The 19,940-nt window shown below is 39.4% G+C and overlaps 1 protein-coding gene across 2 annotated transcripts in view; it reads left to right on the plus strand.

Moving 5' to 3' along the window:
- Positions 1-19,940, plus strand: part of SVEP1 (sushi, von Willebrand factor type A, EGF and pentraxin domain containing 1) — a 178,125-nt gene that overhangs the window by 122,184 nt on the left and 36,001 nt on the right. For both annotated transcript variants that reach the window (XM_087419320.1, XM_087419319.1), the window contains 10 exons: positions 1,861-1,985; positions 2,964-3,087; positions 3,854-4,024; positions 5,016-5,189; positions 5,706-5,825; positions 7,027-7,203; positions 7,424-7,508; positions 8,133-8,324; positions 9,398-9,565; positions 18,820-19,492. In XM_087419320.1, the coding sequence (XP_087275446.1) occupies positions 1,861-1,985; positions 2,964-3,087; positions 3,854-4,024; positions 5,016-5,189; positions 5,706-5,825; positions 7,027-7,203; positions 7,424-7,508; positions 8,133-8,324; positions 9,398-9,565; positions 18,820-19,492 (2,009 nt within the window). The remainder of the gene's footprint in view (positions 1-1,860; positions 1,986-2,963; positions 3,088-3,853; positions 4,025-5,015; positions 5,190-5,705; positions 5,826-7,026; positions 7,204-7,423; positions 7,509-8,132; positions 8,325-9,397; positions 9,566-18,819; positions 19,493-19,940) is intronic.

The raw sequence follows: 19,940 nt of genomic DNA on the forward strand, positions 1-19,940 counted from the left end.
CAAATTCACAAAGTTGTTTTTAGTGATAAGGTAGGATTGGCAAGGATTCAGCATGGTGGACACTCTTGAAGAGTGCTGGCAGGTGTGAAAATTGATACAACCTTTCTGGGGTACAATTTGGAAACTTTCATCGAGAGCCTTAGAGAAATCCTTTGCATGCAACCAACAATTCAACTACCAGGAATCGATCTAAGGGAAATAATCAATGATCTGAACAAATATTATGTATCAGTATATTTATCTCAGTGTTATTTTAGTACCAAACTTCGAAACAACTCCAATATCCAATAAGTGGTTTTTTAATTAGTTAATTAAATAAATTATGGATTGTTGTACATTCATGATAAAATAAAATAGCTATTAAAACTCATGAAATGAGAACATGTTCAAGAAGAAAAGCAAGATCCAAACATCATATATAGTATGATCCTGAGTTGTGTGTTTTAAAATCTCTCACACACACGTACACATATACTAAAAAATAAAAATAAAAATGAAACCTACAAGAAAATACACAAAACTGTTAAATGATTATTTCTGGGTAAGAGGAATTCTTTATACTTTATTTTTTTCAAATTTTCTTCCATGTACATGTATTACTCTTTCATCATTAATTTTATAAGAAGAAGATGTAGATTGGGAAATCATTCTACAGACATCGATTGTCAGGTGAGTGAGATCAGATGGAAAGAGTAGTTGAAGGAAAGGAGAGGAGGCTGGGGTGGAGTTCCAGGTGCATCAGCACCTGAGAGGCAGGCAGAGGGGAGACTGAGAATGAGCAGAAAGGTTCAAGGAGAACCAGGAGAGGATGCTCTCGTGGAAACCAAGTGGAATCAGTCAGGGTCCTGGCAGGAAACAGGTGGCACACATAAGGGGGGTAACTGAAGAGAGTTGAATGAAGGGACTATTTTCAAAGGTGTGGGCAGGGTTAAGAGAACCAAAATATGATAGTGAAACAGCTCATGACTGGCAACAATAGAAAGTCACAAAGGAAGGGCCTGAAGTGATAAGGGATGGGAGTTGTTGCCAGAATTCAGGCAAACCTGTAGTGATGGAGATAAATCACCCAGCGGCAGCAATGACGTTAGGTAGAAGAAAGCAGCCTGACAATCTGTTGCCTGGTGGGAAGGTATCCAGGAAATTAAACTTTCCTCTCATTCCACTTTCTTACCTCCTGCTGGTCCTTCCGTTGGCCAGACACAAACAAAAGCCAGAGGAGCAAGGAATTCATTTAACTTTGGGGGCACGAAGCAGAGTGGAGAAGGGTGGAAGGTAGCTCTAAGGGGCAAACACAGACCATCCAGTACACCAGGAAGGACACTTTAATGGAATGAAATGGTCAATGGAAACAGGTGACACAGAGAAGTCACCAGAGGTGAATATCGAAGAGTTTGCATTGGATTTGGCAATTAGGTGGCCACTGGCAACTTTAGAAGCTTCCTTGGAATTGGTGATAGAAATTTGAGCATTGTAGGCTTAAGAATAAAAAAAAATGAACAGCAGCTACAGTTGGTCTATCATAGAGGGTAATTTCCTAGAAGAAAGCAGGCAAAATAGGACTTAATTATTTTGTTGATATAAAATAGTATATGCATATGTATGTATATATGTAGTTCTATAGTTAAATATTTATAAATCCAATATAATATTCTAAATCCTCTCCAGCCATTTTTTAAGTTGCTATGTAAAACATTGAATTTGTCCTTATTGATAAAACATGCAGTAAATGTAGATAATTTAGCTTTTCAATAATTTTCCCCAATACAATGATATTGGCTGTTCTTTTTCATTTAGTTAGCGTTTTAGGAATAACAGACAATCAGGCCAGTTTTCCTCCTTGTTCTCTCCTTCTCTCTTTAGGCGGTGGTGCCTTAGTTCTTGGGCAAGAACAAGACAAAAAAGGAGAGGGATTCAACCCAGCTGAGTCTTTTGTGGGCTCCATAAGCCAGCTCAACCTCTGGGACTATGTCCTGTCTCCACAGCAGGTCAATTCCATTTTCAGTGTATGACAGTAATGAGATGCAAAGGTACAAACCTAGTAAAAATGTGAACAGCATAATGACGCCCTATCCTATTGCAACCTCTGGGTTTTCATAATTTATCACCAGTATCATTTGATGCTATGGTCATAGACTAAGCCAGGCAGACGTTATCTACAGTAACTTGCAATGAATCTCCTTTTCAGTTTCTTAGTGATGTTTTTAGATTTTATTGGATGGGATTATTTTATAAAATCTTGTAATTTTGGAACCAGAAAGAATCATAGAGAATAATACTTCAAATCCCTCTGACTAAAGATGCAGAAATTTAGGGCTGGCACAAGATCGTATAGAGAGAGTTACAGATGAGCTCATGGTTAAAGCCAGTCTGGAGTTCCACAGCCTGAGTTCAAATGCCAGTTCTACCTTGAACTCACGGTGATGATTTTGAACATGTTACTCCATCTCTCTAAGCTTCGGTTTTCTTTTCTATGAAACATAAATGAACAGAACTACATGGTGGAGTTTTGGCAGGATTGAACAAAATACTGCGTGGACAATCGTGGTATTTTTGGTACATAGTAAAGTTTTGATAAATGCTTGCTCTTATTATTATGGTGGCAGATCTTGTCTAAGCCACAGGTTCCTCAGCTCTAGATCAGAGACAGAAGACAGGTGAATGGAGAAGGGGAACCTCCACAAGACCTAGCAAATTGCAAAGCTTTAGGCAAATTCTATGCATAGATTTTCAGAATTTCCGGCCAGAATGAAATATTTGGGAAAGTGAATGATGGGGGTGGAAGAGAGAGAGGGAAGAGAACTTTCTTGTTGCCCCTGAAATCATATCATACAAAAGCCTGCTTCCCTCCACACCCTCACGCCCAAAATCTGCAAATGTTTTCAATAGGACTAAATGAAGATATAGTAACTCTGTCTTCCTGAAACAAGTAAGGTTTATCTAAAGATGTGTTTTTAAACTTTCAGGTGAAATCGCTGGCTACCTCATGCCCAGAGGAACTCAATAAAGGAAACGTGTTAGCCTGGCCTGATTTCCTGTCAGGAATTGTGGGGAAAGTGAAGATCGATTCCAAGAGCATATTCTGTTCTGGTTAGAGTTTCTGTCTTCCATAGACTCTACTGTCTCTTGACTACTCTGGGGTTTTCTAGCAAAAGGAGACATTTTGAAATTCTCTATTGGTCGAATAGTGTGTGCCTGTCAGTCTATTGTTTAACTAGTAATTCTTTTTTAACTCTATCTTCATCCAAAGGATTTATTTTTTTTTAATACTTAAATACATTCTGTATAACGGGGTACAAATTAACTGTGGAGAAAACTTTGAAAAAGGTAAAATAAGAATAGGATGACAGGAGGGATATGGCTAATTTTTTAAGTGCCCACCAAAGTCCTATCCTCCTCTTTAAGATGGATTACTCTCTTGGCCCTGGACTTTGTAGGAGCCATCCAGGGGCAGGTAGCACAGGGAGGAAACCAGTGGACATTACAGCCCACACACTGAATAGTCAAACTCTGAGTGATCAAAACTGCCTCATAAAATCCAATGTATTGAAGCAAGTCTCTGAAGATGTCCTAGAACTCATGGGTTTTCATAACTTATGAGAATATTCCATTAATATTCCTAAAATACTATTTTTTTTCCTTAAAAAATATTTAGCAGACTTCTGCTGAAAGAGGGAAGGTTGTTTGTTGACTCAAATAGTTTTTTCTAGTAATCTCGCTTGCCAGTGATCTGGTTACATGTTGCCTTGTTTTAATATCGGTAGAGTGGCTCTCAACATACGATTTGAAACTCTTGACCTGGTGATGCCGCCACTATGTTGCTGACAAACTCCATACCTGTATTCTTTGCCCTCAGATTGCCCACCTTTAGAAGGATTGGTACCTCATCTGCGAACTGCATCGGCAAACTTCAAGCCAGGCTCCAGAATCAGTCTGTTCTGTGATCCAGGCTTCCAAATGGTCGGCAACCCTGTGCAGTACTGTCTGAACCAAGGACAGTGGACACACCCACTCCCTCACTGTGAACGTGAGCTGCCTTTTTTGAAGGCATTTCAGTAGCCCTTGAAAAGTATTGGAACCATAAGAACACTTTTGAGGAATGCTAGATAAAAGCTAGATACTTCACAGTAGAAAATCGTCACTGAATACCTCCTTTGTGCAGTGAGCTGTGCTGGGCACCATGAAGGAGGTGGACCATGCAGATCTAAAGAGACCCCACCTATGAATGCACGCCAGGTGGCACGAGGAACTGGATGGGAGGGAAAGACAGACTTGGGGGCTGAAGCCCAAAGGGAGATGGGTCATTGCTGGTGGGAAGAGCAGGAAGAGATCTGTTGAGTTGGGTGCATCCATTCATTCATTTATTCAACAATTTTTAAATTACCTAGTATGTGCTGGACACTGATTGAAGTTCTGGAGATGCAGCAGTTGGAAAAAAGTCTCTCTTCTTATGGAGTTTATATTCTAGTGGGAGAGGCAGAAAATAACGACTAATTATAGTAAATAAGAACAGCAAGGGCCAGAAGTAAGGGCTAGGAAGAAAAATAAAGCAGAGTAGGGGAATATAAAGTGAGGGGGTTGGGTGGAAGCAAGACTGCTATTGTAGATAGGGTGATCAGGGAAATTTTCCATAGCATCTATTCCCACCTGACATGACATATATATTTATCTGTTTCTTGTCTCTCTACTCCCACTAGATAGTAGGCTTCACAAGGCAGGGATTCTGTCTGTTTGGTTCGTTACTGTAACCTCAGCACCTAGGACAGTGTTTAGCAGGTAGCAGGACCTCCATAAATAGTTTTTTAAGTGAATGAATTGCATGCCTACTATGAGCCAGGCAGTATGCCAGAAGGTGAGCGCACAGGTATGGCTACAGCCTGTTACCACCCCAAGAACACTTTCCATCTAATGTTTGTGTGCAGTGAAAGATTCATTTTTAACTCAACTACTGGTTTAAATAAAATGTCCTTTGGGCGTTTTGCTCCTAATGTAGTTGTATTCTTCCTGTCACATTACAGGCATTAGCTGTGGGGTGCCACCCCCTTTGGAGAATGGCTTTTATTCAGCTGAGGACTTTCATGCTGGCAGCACCGTGACCTACCAGTGCAACAATGGCTACTATTTATTGGGTGATTCAAGGATGTTCTGTACAGATAATGGGAGCTGGAATGGCATTTCACCATCATGCCTTGGTGAGGTCAATCTTGGCAATTACCGTGTGGGTTTACTCTAGCTCCATGGGAGACAATCATCCCAAATTCCTGAGGCTTTCTTGTGGCATTCCTTTGTTAACTTCATCTCATCCAAGTGAGCTCTGGGCAAGCCATAATAACAAAGCAGCTGTCCACACAAGTGCCAAAAATATTTTAAATTTTTACCAGGCTTAATAGTATCTTTATCTATCTCTGTTGTTCTACTTACCCACTTATAACAGGAGGAAATAATAGATCTTATTGTATATCTGCAATGTGATTGTGACTGTTATATTTAAATTTTATAAAAATATATATAAATTTTATAAAAATATATTTTATATGTAAATTTAAAATTAAATTTTATAAAATATATAGTTTTATATAAATATAAAAATATATATAACTACATTGTTATATGTTAAATGATATGTAATGATTTAAAAGGAAAAACAAATGTTTGATACATAGGAGAACTCAGTCAACTTTACTATGTGTAAACTGTCTTCATTTCAGACGTTGATGAATGTGCCGTTGGGTCAGATTGTAGTGAGCATGCTTCCTGCCTGAATACGAATGGATCCTACATTTGCTCATGTATCCCGCCCTACACAGGAGATGGTAAAAACTGTGCAGGTAACTAGTATATGTATAATTGGGAAGTCTATTTCAACTTTTTAATTCAAGTATATATTTCAAATGTATGGTATTTAAAAGTAAGACCGTATTTTCAACTTCAAAGAGGAGATGGAGAAGATAAACCATCTTAATAAAGACATATAAGTAACAACTAAAGGTGCTTTAAAGTAGCATTGTGCCTCTCCCAACTTCCCAATTTCTGAAAAACAAAACTGAGACTCAGCTATATCACGGGAATGTTGAATGAAATGTCTACGTAGCACAAGAATAATAGAGTGGATTTAGAAATATGATCAATGACCTCTACCGCGTCAATCAGAGCAAAGAAGATGCTTCATCACATCTTCGCTGTCAGTATCTTTCCCCTGCCTCAGCCACGTAGAATTATATTATTGAAAAAAAATAGACATCTTGCCTTACCTCATCTCTATATTTTGTAATAACTTTGAAAATACTGGTTTATCTCTCAACTCATCAATGTCTTTCTACATTTATTGTGAGAGAGCAACTACCAAAAACAATAAGACAGAAAGTAAAGAAGAATTCTCAAAATTCAGTCTTATAATTCCATTTACTTTCTGAGAAGGTTTTATTTAAAGTTCTTTACTTTTATAGCCAAAATGATCTTGAGAAAGATTGAATCAATTATCTTCCCTTTTTGAGAATTCAAGTATTTATTGACTCCTTTTGTTCAGTTCTCACCCTAAATCTCCCTTTAACTTATTTCCCTTTCTAGAAGTGGTGACTGTTCCCAAATGTGCACGTAGGAGGGGCTCATGATCCGTAGTCTGTTTGGAATGCGAGGCTGCGAGTTTCTCCTCAATGCGCTTTGGTAACACCTTTACATCAGCTTGAGAGAAAGCCAGTTGCTCTTAGAAAGTGGGGGGAAGTAAGAGAGGCTGTAGCCCTTCAAAGCTATGCCCTGGCACCACCACTACTTCCCCGATCAACAATTCCCTTTCTGGCCAGATAAATTTTGTATATTTTTGTTAGTCATTGCTGTTTCAAACTACTGTTGTTTAAATGCCTGTTAAATATGTGTTCTGGTTTAATTGTCCAACGTATCCCTGGACTTCATGCATCTCTCTTCAAAAGATTCTTCCTCAGGATTTAACTTGGTACCTTAAGTGTCGTGAGACCTTGCATGGTTGTGTGAAAGCCATTTATTGTCCCACAAAAACTGTTTCTCTCTTTCAAGAACCTATAAAATGTAAGGCTCCAGGAAATCCAGAAAATGGCCGCTCTTCTGGTGAGATTTATACAGTGGGTGCTGAAGTCACATTTTCGTGTGAAGAAGGACATCAGCTGATGGGAGTGACCAAAATCACGTGTTTGGAGTCTGGAGAATGGAGTCATCTGATGCCGTATTGTGAAGGTGTGTTTAGTGAATTCCCCATGTTTATGGGGTTTGACCATCCTAGAATTTAAGGTGTAGAAATGTCAAGTGTAATATCAATATTCTTTGTATTTAAAGCCCAACTGTTAGGCTCGTATGTAAACATGACAAGAAAACCTAGAACTGCCCCTTGAGCTTTTAGAGATTTTTGCACTCGTTAGCTAAGAAAAGCCATGCTTTTTGTTTTTCCTCCTTTAAGCTGTTTCCTGTGGTACACCAGCTATTCCAGAAAATGGTGGTATTGATGGATCAGCATTTACCTTTGGCAATACAGTCATATATAGGTAAGAGTCTAGGATTAAAACAACGTTGTAGAAGTTGTTGATAACATGCTGGCAGTGATATAATACTGGAAGAAAAGGGGAAGAGTAATTGCAGAGGGTGTTTCTAAGTTAATATGGAATTAATTGAATTACGTGTAGTGGGAAGAAATCTGATCCAATAATCTAATGGTAGTCATATCTAGAATCCTTAGCCTATTATTGCCACCAGCACCTCCTTGAAGTGCTCTAAGAATGGATGCCATGCAGGGAGGCCCTGCAAGCTAATGAATATTCTTGATTATAAGCTGGAGTTTTTACTCCAAAGCCAATATTTCAGGGACTTATCCTAGACCAGACCACTCTCAAACCAAGAATTTTATTTGCAGCTATAATCCATGACACACACCAGAGGCAAGCCAAATCCTTAAATCTATCCTTCTACTTATCACTCAGCAGGGTCCCTATAGGACAGATGTACAGTATTCACCCTTGAAAAACAATAGTTTTAAAGCATTATTTCAGTAGGAAAAAAAAAGAATTCTTCCCATATGAGTATATTTGCAATATTTTTGGAGGTTTTGGCACAGATAAAATTATGCAAAGTAAAGCAAATTATATTCTATAATTTTCCTTTGTCTTCTTCAGGTGTAATAAAGGATATACTCTGGATGGTGATAAAGAATCATCCTGTCTTGCTAGCGGTTCTTGGAGTCACTCTCCTCCTGTGTGTGAACTAGTCAAGTGTTCTAGCCCTGAAAACATAAATAATGGGAAATATATTTTAAGTGGGCTTACCTACCTTTCTACTGCATCGTATTCGTGTGAGAGTGGATACAGGTAAAGTCCAGAGATACCAGCCACGCTTCCTACAATACCTTGTTACTCATTATTTACTCAATAGGTTTCATTTGCATGTGACTGGCTGACTTTAAATACAAGTTTCTACATGTAAAAGATATTCTCAAATTTGTGTGCTTCCTGAAGACTAGCTTATAGTAAATGCCCAGGGAAACAGTCCATCTAACTTGGACTCTGGGAGTTCTAGTTCAATTGCTATCAACATTCAGACGTTAAACATGAAAGCAGCAAGTGTTTGTGAAGCATAACACAGTGCCTGGATTTTTCGGTCAACAACTTACCAAGTTTATACTCAGCGTTACATGGGATGTTATAAAAAGCGTATCCAGGTAAGAGCCTGGGTCCTTAATACTGTAAGACGTTAGTTTGATTAATGGGTGTGTGTGTGTGTGTGTGTGTGTGTGTATGTGTGTGCGCGCACGCGCAAACAGAAGGGACAGTAGAGAGAGTCAGGCTGTGATCAGAAACTTGGCCAACAGGATCTGAAGTGAAACAGATCAAGTGAACAGAAAGCAGAGTGAGTAATACAGACAATCAGAATCAGGTTGACAAGTAAAGGTGGAGAAGCCATGATGTAGGGATTTGAGGTTGTAAAATCAAAGGAAGACCAGAGGTCAGAGTCATGAGCCGCACAGTTCAGATCCCAGGCTCATGTTAAGGACGGTGCCCTTGGACCCAGTTACGCTGACTTCCTGGGTGTCTCTCTCCCTTGTCACTGGATCCTAACCATCCTGGTAACCCCTTCTCCTCCAAGTAATCTGCTGTTCACAAGGTTTGGAGTGCCCTACAACACCACCAATGAGCACATTCAACCATTGTATTTTGCACCGAGTTATTGTTATATTGTTTTAGCGTATTCATGGTTTTAAATGGTCTATAGCCTGCTCAGATTTCCCTTGTTTTTATGTAAAGCAGGAAAACAGGAAGAAACTTTATTTTTATGTATTAAAATTCCTTAAGTGTCTCCTAGTCACTTCCAAGTCCTTCCTTTCTCATCTCGGTAGCAGTAAATAAATAGCCAATAAAAGAAGTGGCATCATTCTTTCCTGTAGCTTACAGGGCACTTCCGTCATTGAATGCTCCGCGTCAGGCAGCTGGGACAGAGCGCCACCTACCTGTCATCTTGTCTTCTGTGGAGAGCCACCGGCCATCAAAGATGCTGTCATCACTGGGAGTAACTTCACGTTTGGGAACACTGTCACTTACACTTGCAAAGAAGGGTGAGTAAAGCCTGTGAAGGAAAGGAGCGTTGGAAGTGGATGCTCCTGGACTGTGGACATGGCTCCTCTGAATACGAAATTCAATTTCCCGGCAGCCAAAGTCAAAGAGAGCTTTATACTCTTGCTTTCTGACAGCAGAAAGGGAGCATATTCTCCTGGGGGAACAGTGTTTTCCTGAAATTAGAGTAATTTATCAAATGAGGCCTTGAATAACAGACATTGGACAACGCAATGGAAAATATCTTTGTATTTTAATTAAAGATGCAAAAGGCACATTTAAATAGGCATTTGTGGATTTACCCTCTGCAAAACCAAAGGCAAGACTTCAAGTCACAACATAAAGGTGACATGTCTGCAGGAAAAAAGATAAAGTTCAGATTTTTACGTTTTTAATACTCTCATTTAATTCAGAGATAAAATTTGTAAAACCTGGAAGCAGATTACGAAGTGCTTTGACACTCCTTGTCTCGTTTGATCCTCGTGAAAACCCTGTGAGTTACAGAGCAGAGAGAGGCTCACTCTGGGCTGGTGATCTGTTCAGGGTCCCAGGCAGGCAATAAAAAACCGAGGGGTGATTAAATCCCAGGTCGTCTGATAGATATTTCATTGCTTATTTTTTTTCCATGCTTCCTCCGTAAATATCGTCACTAGTAACAGTGCTTTCACACTGTGGATTTACCACACTTGCTTTTCGCACAGTTGGAAGCAGCAATAGCAGAGGGATTGCCGTTTTCTGGAGTTGTATCTCAGCTCTGTCAATCGCTAACTGCGTGGCCTTGGGAAAGTGATATAACCTCTCTGTGCTTTGATTGTCTTCCGACATAAAATGAGTTCATTAAAGGTTCGTACTTCTTATGGATATTATGAGGAATAAAATGATATAATGATGGACTAGACCGAAAATAATAAACTCAACAAACTCTGCCATTAGTATGATGATTGGAGCACAGAAGAGAAGACACAGTTTCTGTAATATCATTGAAGTTGAAGTTCATTTCACCCAGGATAGAAGACCGTGTGTCTACTATTACAGGACTGCCAGCAGGTGGCGACAATATTTTCCTGCAAATAGATCTTGAGTCAAACACCTGCATAAATAGCTGACAGAAATCCCAAATCTTAACACCTTAAGTGAAAAAGAAATCTTTAATATTAAAATATCAGTGCAGGAATTAGCTTTTGATGGCTGCGTCTCTCCCCTGTGGATTGACTCATTTAAAAACCACTTCCTAATGAACTGCATACGACTATTTTTAAGATTAGTCATTTAAGTGTTTGTGAGATCTTATCAAATATAAATGTTCCAAATAATAATTAGATATTGACGACTTCTGGATTTTTTTCTGATTAAAAAAGTAATGTATTATCACCATATAAAACTAGAAAATAAAAAATATATTTTAAGAAATCACCCAAAGATAAACGTTGGTGATATTTTACTATATTTCTTCCTAGAATTTTGTCTTGACACATATTTTTTAATATTAAAGATCACACTCTATATACAAATTTACATTTTTCTTCTTTTCCTCACAAGTCATTCATTTATGACATATCATAAGTTCTGTGTCTGCCTAATATTAAGTCTATATATTATACCAAAGAGATTTATTAAAGGAAGCAATAAAGGCAATAATGAAAATTACAACAAATCCATACATTTGTAGAGGGTCTTACATTCTTCAAAGAACTTTCACGTGAATTATATCACATGCTCCCTTCTATGTTAATAGTTTACGTTAATAGTTTTTTTTTTCCATAAACATTTTGAAGATGTTATTCCCTTGCTTTATGACTTCTAATGTTGCTATTGAGAATTGCATCATCAGTCTAATTTCATGCTTCTCCACCAGGGGCAGTATTGCCCTCCAGGGACGTTTGGCAGTGTCTGGAGACATTTCTGATGGTCACAGTCGGGGGGTGGGGGAATGGGGGGAGGAAAAACACTACTAGCATTTGGCGGATAGAGTCCAGAGATACTGCTAAATATCCTATAATGCACAGGACAGCCCCCCACAACAAAGAGTTGTCTAGTCCAAAATGTTAGTAGTGCTGAGATTGAGAAAATCTGGTCACTTATTGTCCCTCTATAAGTAACGTCTTTTCCCTTTGGTTATTTTTTAAAATTTGTCTTTGTTGTTTGGTCTTTCTCTGTGATATGACTAATGGTGTATTATCGTCGTTCATCTTGTTCAGGCCTCATTACACTTCCTACAGCTGAGAATTCGTATTTTTCACCAATTTTAGAATATTCTCAACCATTATCATTTCAAATATTTCCTCCTTTTCACTTTCTCTTTTCTCTCTTTCTGTAAGTCTTATTAGATCTGTATTGTACCTTTTATTTCTATTCTCCATATCTATTAACCTGCCACATTTTCTATCCTTTTATAAACTTGGGTTGCATTTGCGTAATTTCTTCATATCTTCCTGTTCACTAATTTTTCTTTCTCCTATCTAATCTGCTTTTAAATTTGTCCATTAGTTTTTCGAATTGCTATTTCCTATATTTTTATTTTTATAATTTATGGTTTTTTCCAAATATTTCTTTTTTACATAGTCTCTTCTTTTTTTTTTTTTTTTTTGGTGAGGAAGATCAGCCCTGAGCTAACATCCATGCTAATCCTCCTCTTTTTGCTGAGGAAGACCGGCTCTGAGTTAACATCTATTGCCAGTCCTCCTCTTTTTGCTGAGGAAGCCTGGCCCTGGGCTAACATCTGTTCCTATCTTCCTCCACTTTTTTTGTGTGTGTGTGAGAAAGATCAGCCCTGAGCTAACGTCTATTGCCAATCCTCCTCCTTTTTTTCCCTTTTTCTCCCCAAAGCCCCAGTAGATAGTTGTATGTCATAGTTGCACATCTTTCTAGTTGCTGTATGTGGGACGCCGCCTCAGCATGGCCGGAGAAGCGGTGTATCACTGCGCAGCTGGGATCTGAACCCGGGCCACCAGCAGCGGAGCGCGCACTTAACTGCTACGCCACGGGGCCGGCCCCTAGTCTCTTCTTTTTAAATAGGATTTTGAGTCTTTCTTTCTGTCCTTAATGATTTCAACATACTTTTAGACCTTTTTTTCTATTATCTCAATGTATTGGTGCTCTAATCTTGCTGTTTGTTCTGTCTGCTGACTCATTCATGATGGAGAACATGCTTGTGTATATTTAATAATTTCAGGTTGTGTTCTTACAGTATACAAGGCTTGCTTTATTTATGGCAGCCCCTTATAGCCTGAGGGCTTGGATTATTTTTTCTACCAGGAGCCCCAGGAGTATCACCAGCAAGATCATAATTTTACATTTCTTTCTATCAGTTTGAAGGCTTTATGTACAAAATGAGTGGTATAAATTCTAACCTCAAATCCATGTGAGGTTAGATACCTTACCAGGTACTTTGTTTTTCCTCCCAGAGCCTGACAAACACAGAGATCTCACTTATCATCTCACTGTGCCGCCAGATGGAGTGTTTCTAGCAAATATCCTTTCCTCGAATGAACTCTAGGACTAGACTCATGCCAGAGACTCATGCCAGAGACTCAGCCATTACTCTCTATGTCAACTCCAAGGCTATATTTCGTGTCCTGTCTTCTTCCCTTCCCTGTTCAATCCAAGGGCAAACACAGCATTCATTCTCAGGCTTACTTTTCTCTTTTAATTTCCTCTTCATTTCTGGCTCGTGGAGATTTCCTTTTCTATCAGCTCAGCTGTGCATTTAAAGTCATTTTTGTTATAGTTCATCAAGTTCCATATAGGGAGGGCTTTCAGACTATGTTACAGCCAGAACTAGAAGTCAGTTCTTACCCTTCTCTCTCTCCTCACCCCTTTTCTCTCTCTTCCTCCAGGGGATTGATGGGCGTAGGTCAGCAGGCACTGTGTTGTTCTGTGCGAGGATGGCGGCACTGTGTTCAAGTCATGGCTTCTGTGTAATGGGGCCTGTCCTGCTGTCTCCTTCCACTTCCTAGGATACTGTTGGCCTGATAAGAGGGTAGAGCCTGTTTCCCTCTCTAACCTTCTCAGCTCCGTCTTCTCCCTCGGGGCTGCTTGACACAGGCCACTGCCCTGCACACCGTGTCAGCCACCCAGGCCTGCTTATTGCATGCACATACACGCAGTCTTGCTTCGGTCTCACTGTTTTTAATTCTTCTACTGATGTTGTGCTTTGAGCCGGCCTTTCCTTGAGTTAAGGAGGAAAGATCCACTCTCAAGTTTAGGATGGAGGAGCAGATACTTTAGGAACTGGCATAGTAAGATGAATGCCAGGGAAGGAGAGAAGCAAGAAGCCTCATTTCTGTCTTCTGCCCTAAACTTGGCCTTCCAAATTCACCTTTTATCAAAACCTTGCACTGGGGGTTTTCAGCTGTTTGCACAAATTAACAAAATGGTCACTTGTTTCCCATTTTCCTTTTCATCCTTATGTGTATATTCTCTTGATGAGAAACTCAGAGGGAAATAAGGGTCATTGACATCCTAAAATCCTAATAGAATGTTTACCTTTTGATTCTTCTCGAATATAGACTTTTAAATGCAATTGCTGAATATGCTAAGGTAAAATTTTTGATGATAGGTTTTAATTGAAAACAGAATTAGGGGCCGGCCCGGTGTTGCAAGCGGTTAACTGCACGCGCTCTGCTGCAGTGGCCCGGGGTTCGCCGGTTCGGATCCCAGGCACGCACCGAGGCACTGCTTGGCAAGCCATGCTGTGGCGGCATCCCGTATAAAGTGGAGGAAGATGGGCACGGACGTTAGCCCAGGGTCAGTCTTCCTCAGCCAAAAAAAATAAAAATAAAAAAGAGGAGGATCGGCAGATGTTAGCACAGGGCTGATCTCCTCACCAAAAAAAAAAAAAGAATTAATTACTGATGCAGATTTATACTTTCTATTGCTCTTATTAAATTGCAGCTCTTTAAATATGCTGCTCTTTTAAGGCTCTTGTAACGTGCTTTCTTCTTCTAAAAAGAGAAGAGCTAATAACCCACATGGAGCTCTCTCATAAAGCTTCCCAGGCACATGCTCATTAGTAGGCTTCCCCTCGGTGTGTGAATCAAATCACTGGAAATTACATCTGAAGATTACTCTGTCCATTTTCAAAGGATTTGTTGTTATTATTCCAGAAATATGCTAATGTATTACAGCCAATTTCTCCTAAAGTGTGTCCTTCTGTGGCCTCACTGTAACATTGATGGGTCATTTTTCCTTGGAATTATGGAGCAAAACAATTTGTTTTATAATTTGTATAGCTTGGTTTTAAATAACAGTCTGCAAGAATGTCCCCACTGTCTCTTGAATGAGAATACAAAATATCACATGGACTAAAACTAAATATCCCAGCATTTTAGATTGGTACCAATTCCAATCTTTCCTGCTTTGGTGGCCAGCATTTATAGGACATATGTCATCATCTGTAGAAAACTTCATCATTTTTTAAATAATTCTTTTAAACAAATAACCAGGTGAAACATGTCTCCCAGAAATCTTAACACACAGTCAGGCTTCTAGCGTAATGAAATGGTGCAGCAATTTGATCAGAGACCAGTTATAGTTCTATCTAGGCAATAGCTGACAGTTAATTCCTCTTTTTTTATCATTCAGAAAATATATCTTTCTTTAGCATCTTAAAAGACTAACTGATGTATTTTAGAAGATAGTTATTTTTGAAAAACCTCTATCCCCATCCTCATTGACTATGTTATCTAGTCTAAAGCACTAGCTTTAGTTCCATCCCTTAAAGCCACTCCATGTCAATTTCTCTGCACCTCCAAAATGCCAGCCATTCAAGTACTGATAGCCTGGTCCCAAGGTTCTCCTACAGATGGATCGTTAGAGCTAATTGAGAGGCTTCAGTAAGGGACCCCAGCCCCTTCACACATTTCCATGACTGAGAAATGATCCTCACTCTGGCTAGGATGCCAAGCTTGCAGCTTTGGAAATGAAGGTGTGGGGAGACACATGTTTCAGCCAGCTCAACCTCCAATCTGCACTTCTCTTTCTCGTTAGTGAACATGATTCCAAGTCTGTTCACTCTTAGAGTCACTCTCCTCTGGGCCTATTCTAATAGGTCTATAGCCCTTTTTGCATTGGGATACCCAGAGCTGAATGCATACTGACACATGCAAATTAGAATATAGTTACACAGAGATAAAAATGCCAAATCTAGGCACTGCCACATTTCTCCTCTTTTCTTTTTGGACAAAGGAGTTTCTAGAAATGCAGTAACTCGATTAAGAATGTCACCATTGACTCACTCAGTTTACATTCAATGAAATTCTTTCACATTGGCTGCCACTGAGCCAGGTTTTTTATTTGTGCAATTTTTTCTTCTTATTATCTATGTGCAGGACCTTACATTTATCTTTGTTAAATATTACCTTGTAGGATTAGAAATATTGAACTGGCCTATAAAAGCCCTTATTCCCCACCCTATGTGTTGCCTACAAACTGATGGACGTTTGGACTAAGGACAGAGTTTTGTTGCATTTACAAGATATGAAACTCCCAACTAGCTTACTTCTATTAATCAATACTCTTTGGATCATCCAGTTAATAAACCACTTAAATATATTCTGTTCTAGCGACATTTTGTCTGCTAAAATCTTATGAGAGTCCTTGTCAAAGGAACTGTCAACAACCATTTCCGGGTAATCTGTGCCTGCCACATCTTCACCCACCAAACATCACAACCTGTCCAAAACACACAAGATCCTAGTGATTGTCACTTCCTTTCTCAGGTGTTCATAGGCCGTTCCTAACTATTTGTAAGTTCCCAGAATGCCCCAGCTCTATAACACTTCTTTGCTCATGTTACTTTTCTGCGTTGAATGAGTCCTTTTCCACTTCTCTCATGACTCGCCTCAAAAGCCATTTCCTCTGGGAAGCCTTTCCTTCCCTTCCCACTCTTCAGGTAGAATCAATCATTTCAACAGTAAGCAACCACTCTAGGTGTGAAGGGGCCTACAGTGCACCAGGTAGTGGGGGTGGGGGGATGGTGGGGTGGACACAGACATGAAAACAAGTAAATGCGTTGGCATTGCATCGTGCCCTAAGGAAGTGGCTCGAGCACAGAGCATGGCCCTTAAGAATTATTTAGTGAAGGACTAGATGTTGATTGAAAGACATAAAGAAAAATCAAGATCTTAGGTGAGAGAAAGGGATAATGTAGATTCTAGGAAATTCTTGGTAGTATCAAAGATACATTCTTTAAATTCATTTACTCAAAATACATGTATTTAGTGGTAATCTTCCATAATATTACAGAAGAGCTTTGCTGTGATTTTCCATTAGGGAGGAATAGTGGTGGAGATTTTCCAGAAGATCAGAGGTCAGAGGCCTAACAAAGTGCTGCCAAATTACAAAATACAGTTTTTGCGTCTTCAAGAGGCTTTGAGGAATAAGGAAGTTTCTAGAAGCAGATGATTCTGCCTCCAAGCAGCTGGTCCCTTGAAATAAAGGAAGCGTTTTATAGATGGCACAATGGATTCTAATAAATCAGGGATGTCTCAGGTGGTATCTATGAACTTCAGCCAATGAAATATGCTAGCAACATCAAGGGACTCGTGACAATAATGATGCATGGTTCCGAGTGTGCAGAGGATCTAAATTGTGCTATAAGAATATAAAACATCAGGAGTCTCTCCAAATGGAACTTCCATCCAGAGCACATGCGATGCAGGAATAGTAGAAACTGGGCATTCAGACCTAGGATAAGGGGTTTTTTAGTAATAAAATTATGCTTTTAACATTGTCTTTGTATACCTTCCTGGATCCTCTAAGACAGAAGATGTCTAAAAATTTGTTAAGCTCAGATCTTATACAAAGAACTGAGGTTATCTGCAACAGTGAACCGCAGCAGACCCTACCTCGAAACTGCACTCAGCTATCAGAGACATCTATGATTCCTTTTGAGACCACTTCTGTCCATAGCATAATGTACGGATGCACACATCTCTGCTGATGCACTATTGTCATTCCTTGATCTCTCTGTTTCCTATAGATTTTATAAGTCTTGTCAGCGAGGGTGAAGGAATTCCAACCTCTCTATAATAGCTGGTTCCTTATAAAACTAAAAGAGACCTCAGGAGAACTGTTTGCTAACTAATGACTTCAGAATCTTTGCTGAATGAAGGGTGGGTTGAATAATTTGTACTCGCGACACTGCAATACTGCAGCACAGCTTCCGCAAGACCCCCACAAATTGTGGTCTAACCTACTCATTGTAAAAAGAGAGAGGTAGACAGACAGAGTGATGTCGTGGAAAATGTGTAAGTGTTGAAATCCAATAAATGATCCTGACTCTGCTGCTTGCAGCCGTGTGACTCTAGGCGGGTTTCTTAGCCTGTCTGAACCACCCTTCACTCATCTGTAAAATGAAGAAATTAATATGTCTAAACAGGATTGAATTAGGTACCAAATTATTTAGTCCCCTTGCCGTTTATTAGTGTCAAAATGGCAGACTGATCTGGTGTTAGACATTCCTTTAAAATTCTCCGTCATCTTTCTCTTCAGTAAAAAAGTGAGAAGGAAAATAAGAATGACTCAACAGTAATTATTCTAATACTGCATATCCTAATATTTTGTTCTACTTCATTGAGAGAGCATTTGAGAGTAAGATTTTTTCAAATCATCAAGCTGTCATCATATATGGGAAAACACCTTGTACATAAAAAAAGACTGAGAGTTGTTAAGCACAATTTATTCATACTGGTTGAATAGCAGAGCCATATGCAGAACACAGCTTTTAACACTAACCACGTGGTTAAGGGTTTAGGAAACAATAGAAATGAAATTATAATTGCTGCTTTAAAGTTCATTGAATATAAGTAAGTATAACTGTGAGCTCTATGTAGGCTACATACGGCGCATCAGAGATTGTGTTTCAAAGACTAGTGATAAAATCAACCAACTAAAACCATCTGAAGACAGATGAAGTTCCAATTTTGAATTGAGTCAAACAGGACCATAGCTTACTCTTCATTTTTTATTTTTAAAGAAATGTGTAACAAGTTTTTGAGTTCCTTAAATAGCAAAAATCTTAAATCCACTTCCCTTTCTGAATAAGCATTAATATCAATATCAAGATGTATTTCTGTAACTCAGATGAAAGTCATTTGATCCATAAGCTCAATAGTCAAATAATAAATATTATTTTAAAGAATAAAAGTAAAGTCATTGTTGGACAGATAAAAAAATAAAAGCAAAATAGGAAGATGCAAAGACCTTTTCTCAAATATTATCCTTAGTTCTTGTTTCTTTCCTTCTCATCTCATAGCTACACCCTTGCTGGTCCTGACATCATTGAATGCCTGGCCAGTGGTGAGTGGAGTGGAAGTAACCAACAGTGCCTGGCTGTCTCCTGTGATGAGCCCCCCAACGTGGAACACGCCTCTCCAGAGACTGCCCATCGGTTATTTGGAGACATTGCATTCTACTACTGCTCAGATGGTTACAGCCTGGCAGACAATTCCCAGCTCCTCTGCAATGCCCAGGGCAAGTGGGTTCCTCCAGAAGGTCAAGACATGCCCCGTTGTATAGCTCATTTCTGTGAAAAACCCCCATCTGTTTCCTACAGCATCTTGGAATCTGTGAGCAAAGCAAAATTTGCAGCAGGCTCAGTTGTAAGCTTCAAATGCATGGAAGGTTTCGTACTGAACACCTCAGCAAAGATTGAATGTATGAGAGGTGGGCTGTGGAACCCTTCCCCCTTGTCCATCCAGTGCATCCCCGTGCGCTGCGGAGAGCCACCGAGCATCATGAATGGCTATGCAAGTGGATCAAACTACAGTTTTGGGGCCATGGTGGCTTATAGCTGCAACAAGGGGTTCTATGTCAAAGGGGAAAAGAAGAGTACCTGCGAAGCCACGGGACAATGGAGTAGCCCCACACCCACATGCCACCCTGTATCTTGCAATGAACCGCCTAAGGTTGAGAATGCCCTTCTGGAGGTAAGAGATGATTGGCAAGTGATCCATGGCTTTCATCACTTACAGGGCCCATTGTGGCTAATCGGGGATCCAGAAGCAGAGGCAGTGAGCAGACTAATTGTTGAAAACAGAAGTGGCTAAATCTAGAGGTAGTGAACATTGGAGAAAATTTGATAGAGATTATGAATCCTTTTAATGTTTTAGCTTTCTACATTCTTCTAGCATATAGACACTCGAAGCACTTTGTAGCAATATCTTAGCCCTTCGTAGTTATTAAGTTGGAATAAACCAATTTTAATTAAATACTATTTTGCTTTATCAAATAAGTTATTCCAAGATGGATGTATACTTTTTATAAAAATCAAGGTCTCAATAGAACCTAGAGAAATCTATGATTGTTTCTACTTTTTAGACAAAAGATGAGGTTAACCATCAATTCATTATGATGCGGTTTTTGTGATCTTCATTT

The sequence above is a fragment of the Ceratotherium simum genome, chromosome 29, assembly GCF_057802395.1.
Source record: "Ceratotherium simum simum isolate JZ-2026a chromosome 29, ASM5780239v1, whole genome shotgun sequence".
Lineage (NCBI taxonomy): Eukaryota > Metazoa > Chordata > Mammalia > Perissodactyla > Rhinocerotidae > Ceratotherium > Ceratotherium simum.